Consider the following 18,937-nt stretch of genomic DNA (forward strand, 5'->3'; position numbering starts at 1 on the left):
CGAATAATTTCACTGGGTTCACTCCCAAGTAGAACAACCCCATCTCTTTCCTGGGGTAGTTTTCGGTCTGCAGATGTTTTTATGGAGAGGGTTTCTCAGAACTAGACGACTACCACAGTTTGAAGCAGCGCAGGCCCAGTTCAAATAGACTAGGTAAAGAGTGGGGGACAGAGTTGGCTCCTTCGTTCCCACCAGTGCCAGCTTGCATGAGCCACAGTGGTTTCTGCAGGCCCATGTCCTGCTTCACTGAAGGCTTTGGAACTCATTCCTCAGCGCCAGCAGGGCAGGCCAGCCACAGTTGCTTCTACAGAAGACAAGGCACGGAAGGCGTTTTACGATAATTTAAACTTTATTCAGCCAAATATACAAGTTTTGCTTCCAATTTGCACCTGTTCCAACATGTTGCACAATCAAGAAAAGAGTTCTCTGGTTTTGCAGGGATGTGTATTGTTTTCGCAGTTAAAAAGTCACTATCCGAGGAGAAGGGAAGAAATTAAGGATGGCTTCTTTTTTAAAAATAAAAATGGGGAGAGAGAAGGGTAGAAAGTGGAAATAAAAAGACCAAAACAGCCACACGGTCCAGATCCAAATGTGTTTTTATTTCTTTGCTGCTCCACATTCCAACCCTGCAGGCCGTTTTTCAGATGAGTGCCTATCGCAAACACGCACCCACGCCAGCATTTTGGATTTGCGCCTGCATGCCAAGACTACCAACCCCACTCCCCTCTCTCTTGCGGCCTCGCTGAAGCCGTATCTTTCCCCGCCCCCTCCATTATCGCTCCAGCTTTTTCCTGCCTCCCTGGGTAGGTAATCTCGATTTGAAAGACAGCAAAATCGTTCGATTTATAGCACCCCCTCCTGAAGCAGCTGTGCGGGAGAATCGCTGCCCTGGCGACTCCCGCGTTCAAAGGATTATAACAGCTTGCCCACCCACCCCACTGATTCCCACCCTGCCCGCCCACCCCTCCCCACCATGGAATTCTGTGCCCAGATGAAGACGAACACGCTGCTGCCAAGTGTCTCTTAGGAGGGAAGATGACGCCGGTTACGGCTGTGCTCTTCACGCTGCGGCGTCGCCCCCTCTGTGTGTGAAGCCTCAAAGAGTGCCCAGCAGGCGCCAGCCAGGCACAGTTCCTGGGAAGTTTCCCTCCTCTCTTGTGGCTGACGCTTACTTGTTAAGGGACAGGGACTGCAGTCTTTTGCCTGCTGAGGATGCTTCGTCTTTAGCTGGTGGGTGAAAAAAACAGAGGGGGAGACGCAGGTTTATATACTGGCTCCCAGCACGTTTCCGAGCACAATTCAAAGTGTTGTTGCTGACCTTTAAAGCCCTATACAGCCTTGGCCCAGTATACCTGAAGGAGCCTCTCCACCCCCATCATTCTGCCCAGACACTGATGTCCAGCGCCGAGAGCCTTCTGGCGGTTCCCTCATTGCGAGAAGCAAAGCTACAGGGAACCAGGCAGAGGGCCTTCTCAGTAGTGGCGCCCGCCCTGTGGAACGCCCTCCCATCAGATGTCAAAGCGATAAACAACTACCTGACATTCTGAAGGCAGCCCTGTTTAGGGAAGTTTTGAATGTGTGACATTTTAGTGTATTTTTGGTCTTTGTTGAAAGCTGCCCAGAGTGGCTGGGGAAACCCAGACCTCTCTAGCAGGTGGGTGTGGTTGGGGGGGAGGAACAACCTTGAGGAGGCCAAGTCTTCCTTACCTTTCCTTTCTTCCTCTTTCTTTTTGGCCGCCTCTTCCCTCTGTTTCCGGATGATGGCTAGTCGGGCGAGGTCTGCCTTGGCCTGCTCTGTCTTCCCGGCGAGGTGCATCTTCATGTACCTCTCTTTCGCCTTCTGTTTCTCAATCTCTTCTCTGTTTTGAGCAAAAGGGGAAAAAAAGAAGGAACAATCCAGCGAAGGAGGTTTTAATCAGAGTTCAGAAGGCACTCCTTCCCACACGGACACAAGCACAGCTTAAAGGAGGCGATGGAGGGCCAAAAGGAGACCTGGAAACGTGCCCGAGGAGGCTTTTGCCTGCACCTAGAATATCCCTAAACCACAGTTAAACTTGAGGATGTGACAATGTCCCACCTGTTTGCATTATGCTGCTGCCATTATCAGAGGCCACCGGGTACCATTTGCTAGGGAGCCACCGCAAGGGAGAGGCACCTGCCTTTATGCCCTGCTGATGGTCTTCCCGGAGGCATCTGGCTTGGCCCCTGGGAGATACAGGATTCTGCACTATGTGGACCTTTGAAGCTCATCCAGCAGGGCTCTTACACTTTTGAAATGAATTTTATTATTTCTGTCACGGACCAGTTCCAGCCCACATACAATATCAAGGAAGTCATAAAACACGATAGGGATACATTTGAATTTGCAATTAGGTGTAACAGGGACAATACAGATACAGCAACAGTTAAAAAAATATATAAATTAAAACTTAGTCACTAACATATAACCTAAAATTATCATTTAAAACCTTAAGCATGATGATAGCACAGCTTGTTCCCTATGTTTTATGGCAATCGCACAGAATTTGGCTACCCTCAACGTGATCTCAGGATCCTTGTCCTCTAGAACACAGGTGTCAAACACAAGGCCCGCAGGCCAAATCTGGCCCACCAGACCTCGTCATGTGGCCCATGTATCCGCCGCCGGCTGCCAGCCTTCACCTTTTATTCTCACTTTTTTTTCCTACAGTGTGTCGCTCTCTTTCCCCCCTTCTCATTCCTATTGGTTCGGCTCCTGGAAGCCGGACGACCAATGGCCGCGCTCAGAGGAGTCTCGCGGGGAAGCGGAGGTGTGGGGGCCCACGTGACTCGCTGGCAGCCGGCTGAGCGAGCGCGTTAGGTACGGAAGCCGGGAGCCAAGATGGAGGAGTACGCGCGTGAGCCTTGGTGAGGAGCTGCATTTCCGCCTCCTGCTTCTCCCGGGAGAGACCAAAAGCGGGACGGAGGGGCGGCGGGTTTGGTCCTTAGCAGGCAGGGCTGGCAGACCCACTTAGCCTTCCTTTTTTCGGGACCGGCGACGGGCAAGTGACCTTGGGGAGCCGCGAGTGGGTCAGCCGCCGCCGCCTGACGGGTTGCAGGGGCTGGGGAAGCCTCTCTTGGCCGGGGTGGCGGAGAGCGCCTTGCTTCTGCCTTGGCCAGCTCCCTTGCGGGTGGATGAAGTACCCGATCCCAATGGATCCGAGAGACGCGGGGTGGGCTGAAGTTCCCTGTGCCCGGCAAAATGGGCAGGTTCATTTTGTCCTTTGGCGGAACGCAATTGCAGAAAGGAGGGCGTCTTTTTGCTAAATTGGAAGCTCCTCGGAGTGCCCTTTTAATCTCCCATTTAGCAACTCGGATTTACATGGCCATGACTGGCTATAAGTGAAGGTGCTCTGCAGGTCCATGGGGGCAATACTGGCCAGTTTCTCGTTCGTCCTTCACCTATGTTTCCAATTTGCTGAGGCTTTGTAGGAAATTGCTGGACGGATACCACCAGTGCATTATGTGCATTCTTCAGCAACATGGTGCATGCTCAGGTTACACTTAAAAGCGGGTTGGTTTAAGAGATGCTGAGTGTACACTTTTGCTTTATAAGATTAAAAACACATTGCAGGACTATGCAAACAAAAAATATAATACTGCAGAACAGCGGTATCACTTTATGGATGAGGTTGCTAGATCCACTGTACATGGGTTGGGGTGGGGAGATAATAAAGAGTGGACACATAGTCCTACAGATACAACCGGCCCTTTGAGGGTGACCAAACTGCTGATGCGGCCCCCGATGAATTTGAGTTTGACACCCCTGCTCTAGACATTGAAGTTCGCATTCATTGGAGATTTTTGCATAGCAGGGGTAATAAATACCGAGCGTATATCCCCGTAGGAATGGCAGTGTAACAAGGCATGAGAGACAATTTCTACCTCCATCAAGCCGCAGGGGCAGACTCGTTCCGCATATGGTTTGCCCTCAAATCTGCCCTGCAATAAGGCAGATGGCAGCAGATGGCTTGCACTTTTATGTCCCTCTACCTGCCCCGCTTCCCCACCTGAACAGCATTCAGGGCAGAGAATATTCTGTGGATTTCAACCCTGGACAGAGGGTACAGCTCCTCCTCTGCATGCAGAAATCACAGCTTCGGTCTCTTATGTGCAGGTTGCCACAGACACCTCTGGTACCCCCAGCCTCTCCGCAATTGGCCTTGCTGTTTTTCCAAGCCAAAATGAGCTGGAGGTGGGCATGGTGGGGTGGGACTATCCACAGCTGGAGAAAGGTTAATCCCACCTTCCTCGGCTGCCACCCTGCTTGCCCGGCAATGAGGTTTGAAAGCAGCTTCAACGTAAAGAATCTTTCAAGCCTAATAGTGGTGCACATTGGGGGGGGCAGCCCCCCACCGCCAAATGTCTTCCCATGCCACAGCCGAGAAAACTCTTCTATTGCCTCCCTTTTTGCAAGCCAAAGGTGGGGCCGGGGCAGGTGGCATGGCCTGGCCGTTTCTCTCCAGCTGCAGTTTCCAGGAAGATGTTTAAGCTTCAAAAACCCAGATTTTTTAAAGCCGAATTGCTGGGGGAGGAGGGCCAAGTATGTTGTAGAGTTTGCATCTGGGGTTGCGTGGCACTTGGGTAGGTGGGTAATTGCTGTCCATGATGGTTTCTCAGGTTTCCAGATGTGTCCACAGGGTTGGTGGACCTCCCACTCTCTGGAGCAGTAGTTCTAGTAAAAGACCATCTCACTGCCTGAGACCTTGAAGAGTAACTATCAGAGCAGCCATACAGCGACTCTGCTGACTTCTTTCCGCATGGGGAGGTGCTTGCCCTGGGAAGCCAGTGCCCCTGGGTTTTGCCAAATAATTGGGATAGCAACTAGTGCCTTCCTGTTGCTCCCCAATCTCTCCAGTGTCTTGTATTTTGCAGGCCACTGTATTCCCAACTCAGTTCCTCTCTGGCAGCCTCTGCTAAAGGCACATATGCAGAAAGGCGAGGATCTACTAAGATCTATGTGATCTACTAGGACGGTGAATGCGCCATGTCTGCAGTGTATCGGTCGGCCAAGAGGTGACTACTCAGGCCTGTTTGGCTCAGCACAGCTGTGTTGGCATGCGGAAGGGCTTCAAAACACAATGTATCCTCCCTTTGCTCTGGGAGAGGCCTGTTATTGTCCCTTGACAGTCTGCAGGTTCCCAAAATAGGGAGCGGGGAACCACAGGCTCCCAGACTTCTACACCCTCCCCCCCGAGCAACACTTCTCTGAGAATCCCACATGCCAGAGGGGAGGAAAACACCTTACCGTTCTCTCCGCGACAATTCCCTGGGGCTCTCCATATCTATCTGAGTTACTTTTTTGGCTGTCTGTGCAACGCGGTTGGGATTCTCTATGTCTATCATGCCTTCCACGCCTTTGTGCTTTGGCTGGAATAGAAGAAGATGAGAGGAGAACATGAGCAGCGACAACTTCAGGTGGGCGGAACAAACAACATGTAAAAGCTTATGGCAGTGTGTGATAATGATAATGATAATAATGATGATGATGATGATGATAATAATAAGGGACTTCGCTTCCTTGGGATGAGCTGATCCTGAGACTCTGAGCAGATCTGCCCCATGCTCTTTCAGCCCCTGTGTAAAACCCACACGACTTCCCACAAAGAGTTCTGGGCCCTGTAGCTTACTAAGTGTGCTGGGAATGGTAATAATAATGATGATAATAATTTATTATTTATACCCCGCCCATCTGGCTGGGTTTCCCCAGCCACTCTGGGCAGCTTCCAACAGAAAATTAAAATACAATAATCCATTAAACATTAAAAAACTTCCCTAAACAGGGCTGCCTTCAGATGTCTTCTAAAAGTCTGGTAGTTGTTCTTCTCTTTGACATCTGGTGAGAGGGCGTTCCACAGGGCGGGTGCCACTACCGAGAAGGCCCTCTGCCTCATTCCCTGTAACTTGGCTTCTCGCAGTACACCTCTCCCTTTCTCTCGTCGCAGTTTGAGGGCATGTCCCAGGGTTGGCAAAGGGGAGGGGGCATGGCTTTGGGGGAGTCCTAAGGGCCACACAGAAATATCTAGAGGGCCACATTCAGCCCTGTAAGAGCTCCTCTGGAAGAAAACCAGCCCTCCAGGGTGAATAACTTGGCAGCAATCAACTGGATGAGAAATGACCTGAATTTCAGGGATTAACACAAACTGAGCATCCTTCCACGGGACATCTCATTAGTACCTGGTAGTCTTCATCGTCCTCCTCCTCCTCTTCGCTATCGTCTGAATCTAGCGATTTCTCCTTCTTTTTGGGTTCTCCTGTTGCCCCATCGCCGCCTTCCTCTGCTTCCTCCTCCTCCTGTGGAAGTGAAGAGCAATATCCGTGCGGGGCGATCACAGAGTAGAGGTTACAGTGCGAGCAGGACTGCTCCTTGAACTGCTCTTCACCCATCAAGCTCACTGGATGATCTGGACAACTGCCTCCTCTAAATCTAACCTGCCTGTCAGGGCTGTTGTGAGGATGAAATGGAGGGATCCATTTATGCTGCCCTGAACTCCTTACAAAGGATAGTGGACTATAGATCTAATACTTCTATTTTATTTTTTTACATCATGTTCTGTCCCAGAGGTATGGACATGTGCAAAGGAGGGCAGGCAAATGACGGAAGTGTCCTCTCAGAGGTGGCCCAAATTCATTGGATTCTGTAAGCAATAATTAAGCATTTGAGAGCTAGTGTGTTGTAGTAGTGAGAAAGTTGGTCTGAGGAAACATCGGTTCAAATTCCCACTCAGCCACAAAGCTCACAGGGTGACCTGGAGACAGACACTCGATTCTAGTGTGCTGTACTCTGATTTTCCCAGGAAAGGTACCAGCAAAGGTAGTATAAGGATGAACAATGTACCTATCCTCAGCATCTCCTTGGAGTAAAGGTAAAAGGTCAATGCTAATAAATAGGTTGCAAGCCTTTGCCCAACGTTAAGGTTAAATGATCTTCTCTCTGTCAGGAGTATGTGCAGGAGCCGGGCCCTGTGACCAGTAGGACTCTGCAGGACTGGGGCTTTCCTAAGTTTGTTCTGAAGAGGCAAGGCGCGGCTGCACAGGTGAGGCCGATTGGTAACTCACAGCACCTGGTGGCAAGAGCCGGGAAGGGATATAAGGTCTGCATTTCCCTTAGGCTCTTTGCCATAGCAACATGTTCCCTGCCTTGCTGCGTTTGGCTCCATGACTCCTTGCTTCCTTGATCCTCTGACCCTTGATTTCCTGACTCCTGGACTCCTGTTCCTGCTCCCACCCCGCCATCTTGCCCCCAGTCCTGACATCCCCAGCCAGGACTTTGATCGCCTGTGAACCGGACCGTGACACTCCCAATATGAAAAATGTAGAATTCCTTTTTCTAAATCCCCGTTTTTGCAGATGGGAGGCTGAGAAAAGAACTCGTGTGCCTGTGTCAAAGGAAAGGGTGAACCAGGCAACTTCCCATCTCACAGTTCAACTCGTGCCTGCTATTGCTACCCTGGTCCTGTGAAAACGGAAGCAGACACACACTTACCTTGGCCTTCTGTTTCTCTGCTTGGAGCTGAGCGTCAATCTCCTCAGGGCTTGTGTACTGCCGTGCCCGGCCTTTGTGGCCTCCTTTCCTACCTGCGAGGAAAGAGCCAGTTTAGGGATTTGAGACCTACTGGTATAGGGCAGTATGCAAATTTAACAAATAGCAAACAATAATAATAAATAATAACATGACTTCAGACAGCCGCTGTTGTCCTCGTCTCTTCGCTCTTGGCTTATTGCAGTCAACCAAGCAAGCCCAGACCAAAACATCTAGGCAGTCCAGTGTCCTGCCTCTTCTGCCAGTTGCCAGGCTTGTGCAACGAAAAAAGGTGGACTCCAACTCTTCTTCAGCACCAGCCAGCATGACTAATGCCCTAGAATGTCCCAGCAGCCAATCATCATCAGCGTACGCTGCCCATCTGATTGGGTGGCTTCCAACATATATAAAAACATGACTTCCTGCAGAGAATGAAGGATGAGGAAACTGGTGGTTCCTTCATCTAGTGGATAAAAACCACATACAACCACAGGTGGCAGCCTTTCTCAATCTGGTGCCCTCCATATGTTGGACTGCAACTCCCATCATCCCTGGCTATTGGCCATGTTGGCTGGGGCTGAGGAAGGGTTAGAGGCATGTACATATATATTCATAGTGATTGGTAACTTGGCAGAAATCCTGCAATACAGTGGTACCTCTGGTTGCGAACAGGATCCGTTCCGGAGCCCCGTTCGCAACCTGAAAGGAACACAACCTGCACCTGCGCGGGTCGCGATTTGCCACTTCTGCGCATGACGTCATTTTGCACGTCTGTGCATGCGCGAGTGGTGAAACCCGGAAGTAACCCTTTCCAGTACTTCCGGGTCACTGTGGGACGCAACCTGAAAAAACGTATCATGAAGCAAACGTAACAAGAGGCATGACTGTACAAGGAAGGCTGGCTTGAGGGGAGAGAAAGCTCAAAGTTAGTTTGATTTATTACGGCCATTGGCCCATATCTAAAACAATACATCAAAATTTACCCATAAACAATACAATTTAAACAGTTCCAAGTTAAAACACCCCTATAAAACCAATTTTACTTCAATTAAGTAAACACTATACACAATAAGCTCCCTCTATGTCAACCACAATTCAAATCCCTCAGATTTTGGGGGATATGCGTCTTAGTTCTGGCACTTATTGATGGTTCTTAAGTTTGGCTAAGCTGTCAGAGTCATACAGTGATCCATTTCTCCTCTTATGAAATAAGACATTAATCAGGTATCTAGCGACTGCAAGGGATCTACTTGAGTCTTCGTCGTTTAATAAGTATATTATTTGGGCTTCCTGAGGTCTGTCAGCAATTCTCGATAAATATGGGGCCAGAAACTTGGACCATGAAGCCGAATGTAATGGACATCAGAAGATTATATGATATAACGAAGAAAGCTCAAACCAAAGAAAGGCTGGAGAACTCTTCAATTGGCAAGTCCCAGCGTTCCTGGTTCTTTAAAACCTTCTACCATCCCTCCAAACCATGTCATTCTTCCCAGGAGGAAGTCAAAGGGGTCCTTTCCATCTCATCCTGGACATATCACCGCTCAACCCATTGCTCAGCATGGAATTCTAAGCCATGACGGTCCCCCACTTGGCTTGTCCACAGCCTTCCTGTAGGATTGGAAGTCACAGCATCTCGGTCTTCCCCTCACTGCCTGACTCATGCCCTGGGCTGCAGGCCAACTACAAATCCCACAGCTGTTCCATACAGTCAGGCTGCATGTGCAACGCCACATTTAAAGCTGTCATACCACTTGGAACAGTCACAGCTTCCCCCAAAGAATCCTGGGAACTGTAGTTTGTTAAGGCTGCTGAGAGATGTTAGAAGACCTCTATTCCCTTCAGACAAAATACAGCTTCTGGGATGGTTTAACTGTCAACCCCTCTCTTCCCAGGGAATGCTGGGAACTGTAGCTCTGGAAGGGGAATAGGGGCCCCTTCCAGATGTTGTGAGACTACAATTCCCGTCAGCCCAAGCCAGCATGGCAACAGCTGGATCCCAACAACATCTGGATGTTCACAAGTTCCCTGTGCCTGCTCTATGTAGGTGGAAAGAGCAGTATATTATTTGATAAAAGTAAATGGATTATAAGCAAACTCTCCAACTCAGCTTCCACTGTGTGCATGAACAGTGGTACCTCGGGTTAAGTACTTAATTCGTTCCGGAGGTCCGTTCTTAACCTGAAACTGTTCTTAACCTGAAGCACCACTTTAGCTTATGGGGCCTCCTGCCGCGCCACCGGAGCACAATTTCTGTTCTCATCCTGAAGCAAAGTTCTTAACCTGAAGCACTATTTCTGGGATAGCGGAGTCTGTAACCTGAAGCGTATGTAACCAGAGATACCACTGTATGTAGCACACCAAAGTTAAAAGGGAACTATTTTCACTTGCTTTCCAGAAGAGAAGCCGCACTATTCTGTTAGTTGGAGAGGTGGGTGGGGGTGGAATCCTCTGAATACTTATTTGGGAATAATACCATTAAATCCAGTGGGGCTTACATCTGAGTAGACCCATATGAAACAGGGAATTCTAATGTGAGGTAGAATTCAAGATTGTGCTCATGACAGCAAATCTGCCTACGACGGACAAACAGTGGGAACTGGATTTAAAACAAAAAAAAATGGGGAAAGACACAAAGCCCAAACCAAAACAATTGCAAAGAGAGCTGAGGGGGTGGGAGCAATACAAGGAGGTTAATCTAAAAATGTGAGGTTAGGGGAAATAAACACCTCTTCTCTGCCACTATCTTTTTTGTGTGGAGGTGGAGCTGTCCAGCCAGCATGGCCAGAAATGGAGGGAGATGCAGTCCTACAGCATCTGGAACCATGTTGACTATTCCTGACCCAGAGAAAGACATCTGTTGCGTTGCGGTGAAGCTTCATTAATTAAATTCCAACTGGCCGCACAAAACCTCTTACTGCTAACTGGTTAATGCAAGCCTGTTTGTCTGTCACACAACCCTGACACTTAAGTTGCTTTTTAAAAAACCAAACAAACCCACATTTGGGAGCTGCATCCTCGAACGCACATGGAAGTTGCTACTGCAAGATGCTATGTGGCTTTGAAAATGATCAAATGCAAAGAACTTAGCTCAAGCAATGGTTCTTAGCTGAATAGATCCTCCATGTTCAGAAGCAATTTAACACAGAATACCAGGGAACCAGGAACAAACAAGAAGGGGGCGTGTGGCTTTCATGCCCTAGTGGTAAACTTCCATGGGGAGTCTGGAAAGTACCCTATGGAAAACAGAAGACTGGATAATTTGGACCTTTGATCCAACCCAACAGAGCAATTCCTGAAACACTTCTGTTGTTTCAAAATCCAGCACCCCAGCCATAAATGCTCAGTGTTTGTAGCCTAGCCATCTCCTGCCTTGACGTTTTTTGAACTATGCTTTTCTCTTGTACTTTTGGCCAGATCTGTTGCACTGAGAGAGCACCGGGTATTGCAGCTTCCATTTCTTTCAGGATGTCATCATGCTTCAGTGGCAAACCTCATCGTGCTCCTTTTGTAGATCCAGCGAGGCAGAGAATCCAAGAGCCACGACTAGGAAACCCTGATTATGGAAAAGCTAGCATTCAGGAAAGACATCCTGGCAGAATCCCTTGGAAATAGTTCAAACTGGGTGTGGTGCAGCTTCGGGACTTGCTCGGTTTTCCTCTCCTGTTCATGCAAGCAACCAGTCATGTGCTGAATATGCAGCGGCAAGGCAGCCTCTCCACTGGGGGGGGGGGGAGAGGCAGCAACAAGCTCAGTCATGCCTCCATCTTCACTAAAAAAGGTCTGGCGAAAGCCAAGCTATCAGTTTCTTTTCTCTGTCTATTGCAGTCTCCTCCTCCTGGCTCTGTGCCACCGCTTCAGACGGGCAGAATTTTCAACTTCATATATACACCTTTCCCTTCTGAAGAATTAGGGACGCTGTCGTTTTTAACCAACCAATTTAGCTAAATGCACAATAGCCATGATAACCTTCATTCAGAAATGAGTACAATAAGCTCTGCATCAATTCACCGAAACTGACACACACACACACACACACACACACACACACACACAAATTAGCATCAGTACTCATCAAAGCAAGATGACTGCTTCTGTTTCCTTCCTCAGCTGCTGCTGGTGGTTAAGAATGAAAGGCACGAGCTGGTAGCCTCCAGTACAAAACAAGCCCCTAATCTAGCCAAGTGTCCACTGGCTTCCCTTGTTCAATCTGTTCTTCTCATGGGGAAAACAACACAGGCTTACTCAAAAGGTGGGGTTGGGGGACCTGTGGTTCTCCAGATGTCACTGGAGAACTCTCATCAATCCAGCCAGCTTGGTCAATGGAATGGAATGGTGGGAGTTGTAGTCTAAATAATGGAGGTTCCCCAGCTCTGTTGTAAGGACAAATCTATTATGTGCAGCCTGCTTTGAGCTCTTCTCAAAAGGACTATAATTATATACTGATTAGACTCAACCCCCTCAACCTCTCAGGGGCTCCTATCTTGACCTCCACTCCTCTCTCTAGGTGAGGACTATCCAGAGGGTTTCCTTTTTTAAAAGTCTTGCTGTTAGCTTTTGGCCTGCAATTTCATACAGAGGCTTTTGGAAAGTGTTTATGGAGTATATTACACAAGGTTGCAGGTAAATGATCAGAAAAACTCGGAAGAGCAGCACTACTGGATCAAACACAGGAAGCTACCTTATAAAGTGGTATCTCGGGTTAAGAACTTAATTTGTTCTGGATGTCTGTTATTAACCTGAAACTGTTCTTAACCTGAGGTACCACTTTAGCTAATGGGGCCACCCGCTGCCACCATGCGATTTTCTGTTTTCATCCTGAAGTAAACTTCTTAATCTGAGGTACTATTTCTGGGTTAGCAGAGTCTGTAACGTGAAGCGTATGTAACCTGAGGTACCACTGTATCAAGTCAGACCATTGACCTCACTATTATCTACACTGACTGGCAGCAGGTCTCTAGGGTTGCTGACAGGGGGCTCTTCTATCTGAGGCCCTTCCATGAGAGATCTGGAGGGCAGCAACACAATAACGGGCTTTTTCCAAGGTGGCTTCCCATTTGTAGAATGCTCTCCCCAGGAAAGCTCATCTGGCACCATCTTTATATATCTTTAGATGCCAGGCAGAAACTTTTTTTAAATAATTAAGCCTTTGGCCTTAAACTATCCGTGGCCTTTTAGAAGTGTGTGGGATGTTTTTTAATGTAACACAAACACACACTGTTTTAATGTATCTATGTGGGGTTTTGTTTGTTTGTTTGGCTGCAAGTTGCTTTGGGTTACCTTGGGCAAGATAGAGACTAACAGATTTAATAAATACAACAACAACAATAAAACCACCACCTTGGGAGATGGCAGGGAGTAAGAACAACAACAACAACTTTGGGAAATGGCAGGGATTGAACCTGGAAAATTCTGCGGCAAGGCTCAGTGAAAGCTGGTTCAGTAAAGTTTGGTCCTTTCTATAAGACATGAACAAAGAAAGCAGCCATATACTGAGCCAGACTCAGCCTGAGCTCAGTGTTGCCTACACACCAATATTCCCAGCCCTAACCTGAGAAATGAACCAGAGACCTTCTGTTTTCAAAGCAGGTGCTCCACTGCCAAGTCACAGTCCTTGCCCTTCAAGCTCAAATTACCGTTTAATCTGGCACCCTACTGCTAACAGCACTGGTCAGGCAGGTGCCTTCCAGAAGGTCGTATAGAAAAGAACCACCTGGATTCTCAACATTTGAGATTTAGGAGACTATGCGATTTAATGGGGAAAGTTCAGGGGCAGTTCCACGCCCCCTTTCCCTTCTACTTGTGCAAACCAAGTGCCTGAATCAGCCCTCAGCCTCCTTCCCACGTGGAAGGCATATCAGAGTCTCCCCCCCCCTTCTTTTTGTACGCATGCCCCCGCTTTGCCTGATGCAACTGTCTGATGCTCAAACCGCAGCGGGGAATCTAAGGCAGCCTGGTACCTTTTAGCTACTGTTAGGGAAGGTTTCCAGATGTCGTGATTTGGTGAAAAGTTGGGGAGGGGAGAGAGTATCATCAGGACAGAGCCCACTGAATGCATTCACCCCACCCCAACTTTCCTCTCCCCGTCGTTTTTCTTCCCGGCCTTTCTAAGCTGCCTTTCACCGCAAGCCCCTTCGGGAGGCAGCTCACGTGGATCATCCAAAAAAGCACCATGAGGTTGACGATTAGAAAACAGCAGCGCAGACCGTTCTATAACAAAACACGTATTTTTTATTTTTAGTTAAAAAAAAAATACCCGGACCAGCGCCTTGTCCAAAAGCAGAACAAGAAGGGTTTACAAGGCCCACGAAAAGGCAAGCAAAGGAGCAGCTTGGAGGGAGAAGAGACTCCCCCCGCCATCACCCTCACGACCCCCCCACCCCCAAGAGGCGCCCCCTCCCTCCAGGTCTTAATAATAATAATAATAATAATAATAATAATTTTTACTTATATCCCGCCCTCCCCAGCCGAAGCCGGGCTCAGGGCGGCTAACAACAAGACGCTCAACCCCCTCAGAGGCACCCCAGGAAGGGAGAACAAGAGACCCCCCAAGTCCCCCCCCCCCTCCAGCCGGCAGGGGGCTCCCCGCTCCCTCCTCCTCCTCCTCACCCCACAGGCCGCGCCGGCCCTGGGCCTCCCCTCCCGGCCGGGCTCACCTCCTTTGGGCATAGCGAGGACGATGGCGGCGGCTCCGGCTACAAGCGACTCTTTCCTCCCCCTCCTCACTTCGCCCCGAGCTTTTGGCGCGACCCGGAAGCGGAAGTGGAGCCGGCCCTGCGCTCCTCAAGTCTATGGTTCCCCCCCCCCTCTCTCTGATACACGTTTCGTGCGCGAGAGAGCGGGCGGACACGCGCTGCCTTGGGGGCCTGGCCGGCGGGATGCCGGCGTCGGGAAGCGGCGGTTGTCCTCGGCGCCGCCTGACGGAAAGCTCGGAATTACAAAGCGCACTCCGCGTCCGCCGAGAGGCTTCGTGCGGTCCGCCTGCCTCGCCCGGCGGCTCCGGCGGCCGTCCGTAGAGTGACTTCTAGACAGGCGTCAGCGAAGACAGCCGCAGAGGGAAGCCCCTTATCGTGACGTAGGCGCGAGGGAAGGGCCTTTCTCGTCTTGGGGACGTCATCGCGAGGCGACGGAGGGCTTCGAGGAGGCGGAAGAAACAAGAGAAGCGTAGGAGCTTTTCCTTTGGGGGCTCTCTAGGGGAGGGTGGGGGTCGCAGGCCCTTCATTTGACGAGTTCTCTTTCTGGCCGGCGCGCCTTTTTTTGGCTAAGGGCCTCCAGTGGCGTGTGGCAGGCAGGAATTTATGAGGAGGGCATCCTACCTGGCAAAGGTTTCACCTGTTGGATTTCTGCCTGCTTGGCAGCCATTAAAGCAGGCTTGGGGAACCTCTTGCTCTCTGGGTGTTTCTGAATTCCCAACTCTAACTAGCCTCCGCCACCGTGGCCAGTAGGGATGAGGAGGGTTGGCAGGGCCGGATTTAGGTTTGATGAGGCCCTAAGCGACTGAAGGTAATGGGGCCCTTTATATGTCCAGCTGTCCTTTGTCAACAACAAATTTTCGCTGTTTTTTTTGTTGAATATAAGCTATATGGTAATTTATGGACCTAGTAGGTATCTAAAGCCATTTTATTTGTTTTCTATCTTATATTTTGGAAATGTACATCCAGGTTTTTTTCCCTTTAAATTTTTTTGGGGCCCCCTAGAAAGTGGGGCCCTAAGCTTGTTTAGCATATACGTAAATCCGGCCCTGGGAGTTGGCGTCCAGCAGCATCATCCAGAGAGCCGCATGTTCCCCATGGCTGCATGAAGCAATAGGTGCCTCCTTCCAGGTTGGCCTGCCCTGGTGCTAAAAGGCCAATCTATGGCCTTTTAAATGTTTCGGGGGCATTGTTGTTGTTATGTTATGTATTTTGCTTTCTTATAAAGTGCCCTGTGATCTTCAGATGAAGGGCAATTTTTTATAAATTTAATAATAAACAATAACAAATAAAGAAACAGAGTATATGTTCAGATAACCCAAGGGAAATTTTTTTGGGGGGTCTATTGGTTGTTAATGCCATGGGGGAGAACTTAGCTCTGGTTCAAAAATATGTAAAAGGAACATGTTATCCAGAGTGCTCTAATTTATAGTGGTACACATTTTATTACTCCCTTATTTTTTCCCAGATTTCCCCCACTCTGTGCTGACAAGATGCCCAAGGTGAAGAGGAGTAGAAAACCACCCCCAGATGGCTGGGAACTGATTGAACCAACCTTAGATGAACTAGATCAAAAAATGAGAGAAGGTGAGTAGCAGAGTACTAATTCGGCTGTGAGTATGAATTGTGTAATAGTATATGAGCTGGCCTTTTTGGCACATTCAGTATAGGAAGCCCATGGTGATTGTACACAGATCCCAAGTGCAGTCCATGACATCTCCAGTTAAAATAGAGATCTCAGATAGATAGTTTTGAGATAAGGTGCGTTTATTTGGCACTCTACAGTTATTAATGGTGTGCAGTTTAAGCAAGACATATTTACTGCTTTACTTTTTTCATATTTCCCTCTCTTTGTATGGCTTTGAAAAGAGGACAGGTAGTTTGTTTGGGTTTTTTTTTTACTTTAAATTATGGTATACTTAACAGCTATTGGCTTAGTGGTGGATATCAGAAGAAGCCTTTTCAGTGTCTTTCAGCCAATAATTAAGTAAACAGAAGAAAAGGGGGATAAGGCTTTTGATGGGAAAGACCAGAGTATTGAAGGTCAGAAGTGGAATTTACTAAGCCTCACAGGCCAGCAGTTTCGAGGTGTCAAATATAAACCTGCAAAGGCTGGAAGTTTTTATGCTAATTATTAGTTAGCACCTAGTATTCTCAGTGTTGTACATATAATTTGGCAAAGAAATTGTGCTTACCAGAAATGCTTGTAAAACCCTGGGAATTGTACCTACCTTTGGGAGTTCCCTTTTAAAAGGAAGAAAAGACCAGTTGAATGGAACAGGTTTTTTGTTTTTGTTTTTACACTTACGACTGAAAATAAAAACCAAAAGGCAGAAACAGAGACTTTATATTCCTTGAATTCTGTTCTAGATTGGACTGTGGACTTAAAAGGCACCACTCACGTTCACAGAGATGATTCATCTTTGTTAACGTTGCATCACTTAAAATGGTATCTGGAATGGGAACACCTTTATATACGGCATGTTAAATGTGAGGACTGAAAACATTTGTTGGTTCAGCTTGCAAAAAGCTACATGAGAGAACTATAGCATATATTCTCCAATGAATTCTCACATCCTATTTATCAGAATATTGTAGGATTTCCCCCCTTGTATTTAGCAACATGAAATAATGGAGACGTGATGAACATTTGAATTAGCTGTCAAAATTAACATGTTTTTTGCCCTTCTTCCCACTTTTCTTCAGCTGAGACTGAACCGCATGAAGGGAAGAGGAAAGTAGAATCTCTCTGGCCTATCTTCAGAATTCATCACCAGAAAACACGCTACATTTTTGATCTCTTCTATAAGAGAAAAGCCATCAGTAGAGGTAACACAGCTGTCTTTGATCTTTTAGGGGGAAATGTATATGCTTTGTTCAGTATGGCTGGGAAATCTGCTTGAGCCGGTCTGTCAAATGGAAAAAGAAATACTAACCTTTTTAGAATGTAGGTGTGAGCAAATACTGCCAAAGGGGTATAGTAATAATAATAATAATAATTTATTATTTGTACCCCGCCCATCCGGCTGGGTTTCCCCAGCCACTCTGGGCGGCTTCCATAGAAACCAAAAATACAGTACACTAAAATATCACAGATTAAAAACTTCCCTGAACAGGGCTGCCTTAAGATGTCTTCTGAATGTCAGGTTTATCGCTTTGACATCTGATGGGAGGGCGTTCCACAGGGCGGGCGCCACTACCGAAAGGGCCCTCTGCCTGGTTCCCTGTAGCTTTGCTTCTCGCAATGAGGGAACCGCCAGAAGGCCCTCGGCGCTGGACCTCAGCGTCCGGGCAGAACGATAGTAATTTTTGTTTGCCACTACTGAGCATTCTAATTAGCTCATCCTCTCTCTCTCTCCTGCACAGAGCTGTATGAGTATTGCATTAAAGAAGGATATGCAGACAAAAACTTAATTGCAAAGTGGAAGAAACAAGGTTACGAAAACCTCTGCTGTTTGCGCTGCATCCAGACCCGAGATACCAACTTTGGAACCAACTGCATCTGCAGAGTGCCCAAAAGCAAGCTGGAAGTGGTAAGAATGTTGTTTTCAACAAGCCCCCTGGGTCATTACAACAGTTCTTTCTGTGTCCCATTTCTTTTGCCTTTTTGTGCATCCCCACCCCCCAACCTGGTTCATGCAAATAAGTAGCAGTGTGACTTCTGAAAATCAAAACCACATGAAAGGCAAGTGTTTGTTACTCCTCTTGCTAGAGACCTTGTCTGTCTCTGAACTTTCTCCTTGGGGACAGTTTGCCATTCAACTTAGTAGGACTGGATGAACAACCTTATGTTGTAAACCACTCTGAGATCTATGGGTATTCAGATTGATTGAATTATTATTAATTTTTTACATTGATCTTTTCTGTGAACCGCCCTGAGACCTCCGGGTATAGGGCGGTATATAAATTCAACAAATAATTAATAATCAACAACAACCACCATCTCTTGCACTTCCACCAAAAACTGACCACCCATCGTATAAGTGTGTGTCTTTTACTCTAGAACTTCTGGAAATCAAAGAAAAAGGCTGCAAAAAGATTTGCAGTCTCATTTCCTGGCTTTTCTAGCACTCTGACATCTTAAGGGTCTTTTAAAAACAAGCAAGTTATAAGACTGTACTTGCAGTTTTGAGAGTCCTATCTTTTTAAAAAATTGGTTCTCATAATAAATGTTCCACCCTGCAATAGTATGAAAGTCAGTAGGAAACAGTGTATCAATTCTCATTTGTTGCAATCCTGTAAGTTTTCCTAACCAGCAAAATTTCCTTTTTTCTTGCTCTACGGTGTGCTCAGGGGCCTGCTGTGACTAACATGCTGATTTCATTCTACAGGGAAGAATAATTGAGTGCACTCACTGCGGGTGCAGAGGCTGCTCTGGATGAAATCCCCTTTTCCCTTTTTAAAAGCTACCCTTCCCTTTTGAGGAGTTCTTACATGGCTGGTTCATCGTCAATGACTGTTAATAAGAACCATAATTTGTTTGTCGTAAGACCCGGCGGTGAGTGGGATCTCCAACAACCTGAATTGTAAATGCAGTAGTGTTAATGTCTTGTATAACTACTTTATTTTAAAATAAAGTCTTGCCTATTGCCTCAACAGGTGGTTTGTTTCATTCTGTGCTGGTACTGTTACCTTTATGAATTTGCTTTCATAATAAAGAACATAAATGAAACTGGACCCTCCTTTTTCCAGGGATAATTTGGAA

General features: G+C 47.6%; 3 protein-coding genes across 3 annotated transcripts in view; 2 read left to right on the plus strand and 1 right to left on the minus strand.

The window, feature by feature from the left end:
* Nucleotides 1–330: 330 nt before the first annotated feature.
* Nucleotides 331–14,353, minus strand: PDAP1 (PDGFA associated protein 1). The gene is made up of 6 exons (XM_081889415.1): nt 14,197–14,353; nt 7,505–7,596; nt 6,196–6,312; nt 5,267–5,388; nt 1,708–1,859; nt 331–1,227 (listed from the first exon to the last, which is right to left on the minus strand). Exons 1-6 carry the CDS (start codon nt 14,207–14,209, stop codon nt 1,169–1,171), a joined length of 555 nt encoding a protein of 184 aa, XP_081745541.1. The 5' UTR covers nt 14,210–14,353; the 3' UTR covers nt 331–1,168.
* Nucleotides 10,562–18,937, plus strand: part of CPSF4 (cleavage and polyadenylation specific factor 4) — a 30,846-nt gene continuing 22,470 nt past the window's right edge. Inside the window, exon 1 of the mRNA XM_081889370.1 lies at nt 10,562–10,569. The gene's annotated coding sequence lies outside the window, so the exon portion shown is untranslated. The remainder of the gene's footprint in view (nt 10,570–18,937) is intronic.
* Nucleotides 15,661–18,828, plus strand: BUD31 (BUD31 homolog). Its single transcript, XM_081888176.1, has 4 exons — nt 15,661–15,819; nt 16,939–17,061; nt 17,599–17,765; nt 18,564–18,828. Exons 1-4 carry the CDS (start codon nt 15,726–15,728, stop codon nt 18,612–18,614), a joined length of 435 nt encoding a protein of 144 aa, XP_081744302.1. The 5' UTR covers nt 15,661–15,725; the 3' UTR covers nt 18,615–18,828.

Source organism: Podarcis melisellensis (genome assembly GCF_964234715.1).
Source record: "Podarcis melisellensis genome assembly, chromosome: 14".
NCBI lineage: Eukaryota > Metazoa > Chordata > Lepidosauria > Squamata > Lacertidae > Podarcis > Podarcis melisellensis.

Bases quoted from the DNA above. Each gene is read 5' to 3' on its own strand.
- BUD31 (XM_081888176.1), top strand. From the start codon at position 15,726: ATGCCCAAGGTGAAGAGGAGTAGAAAACCACCCCCAGATGGCTGGGAA. The intron at 15,820-16,938 runs GTGAGTAGCAGA...ACTTTTCTTCAG, and splicing joins AGATCAAAAAATGAGAGAAG to CTGAGACTGAACCGCATGAA. The intron at 17,766-18,563 runs GTAAGAATGTTG...TTCATTCTACAG, and splicing joins CCAAAAGCAAGCTGGAAGTG to GGAAGAATAATTGAGTGCAC.
- PDAP1 (XM_081889415.1), bottom strand. The intron at 6,313-7,504 runs GTAAGTGTGTGT...TCACTTCCACAG, and splicing joins CAGAGAAACAGAAGGCCAAG to GAGGAGGAGGAAGCAGAGGA. The intron at 1,860-5,266 runs GTAAGGTGTTTT...TGCTCAAAACAG, and splicing joins GAATTGTCGCGGAGAGAACG to AGAAGAGATTGAGAAACAGA.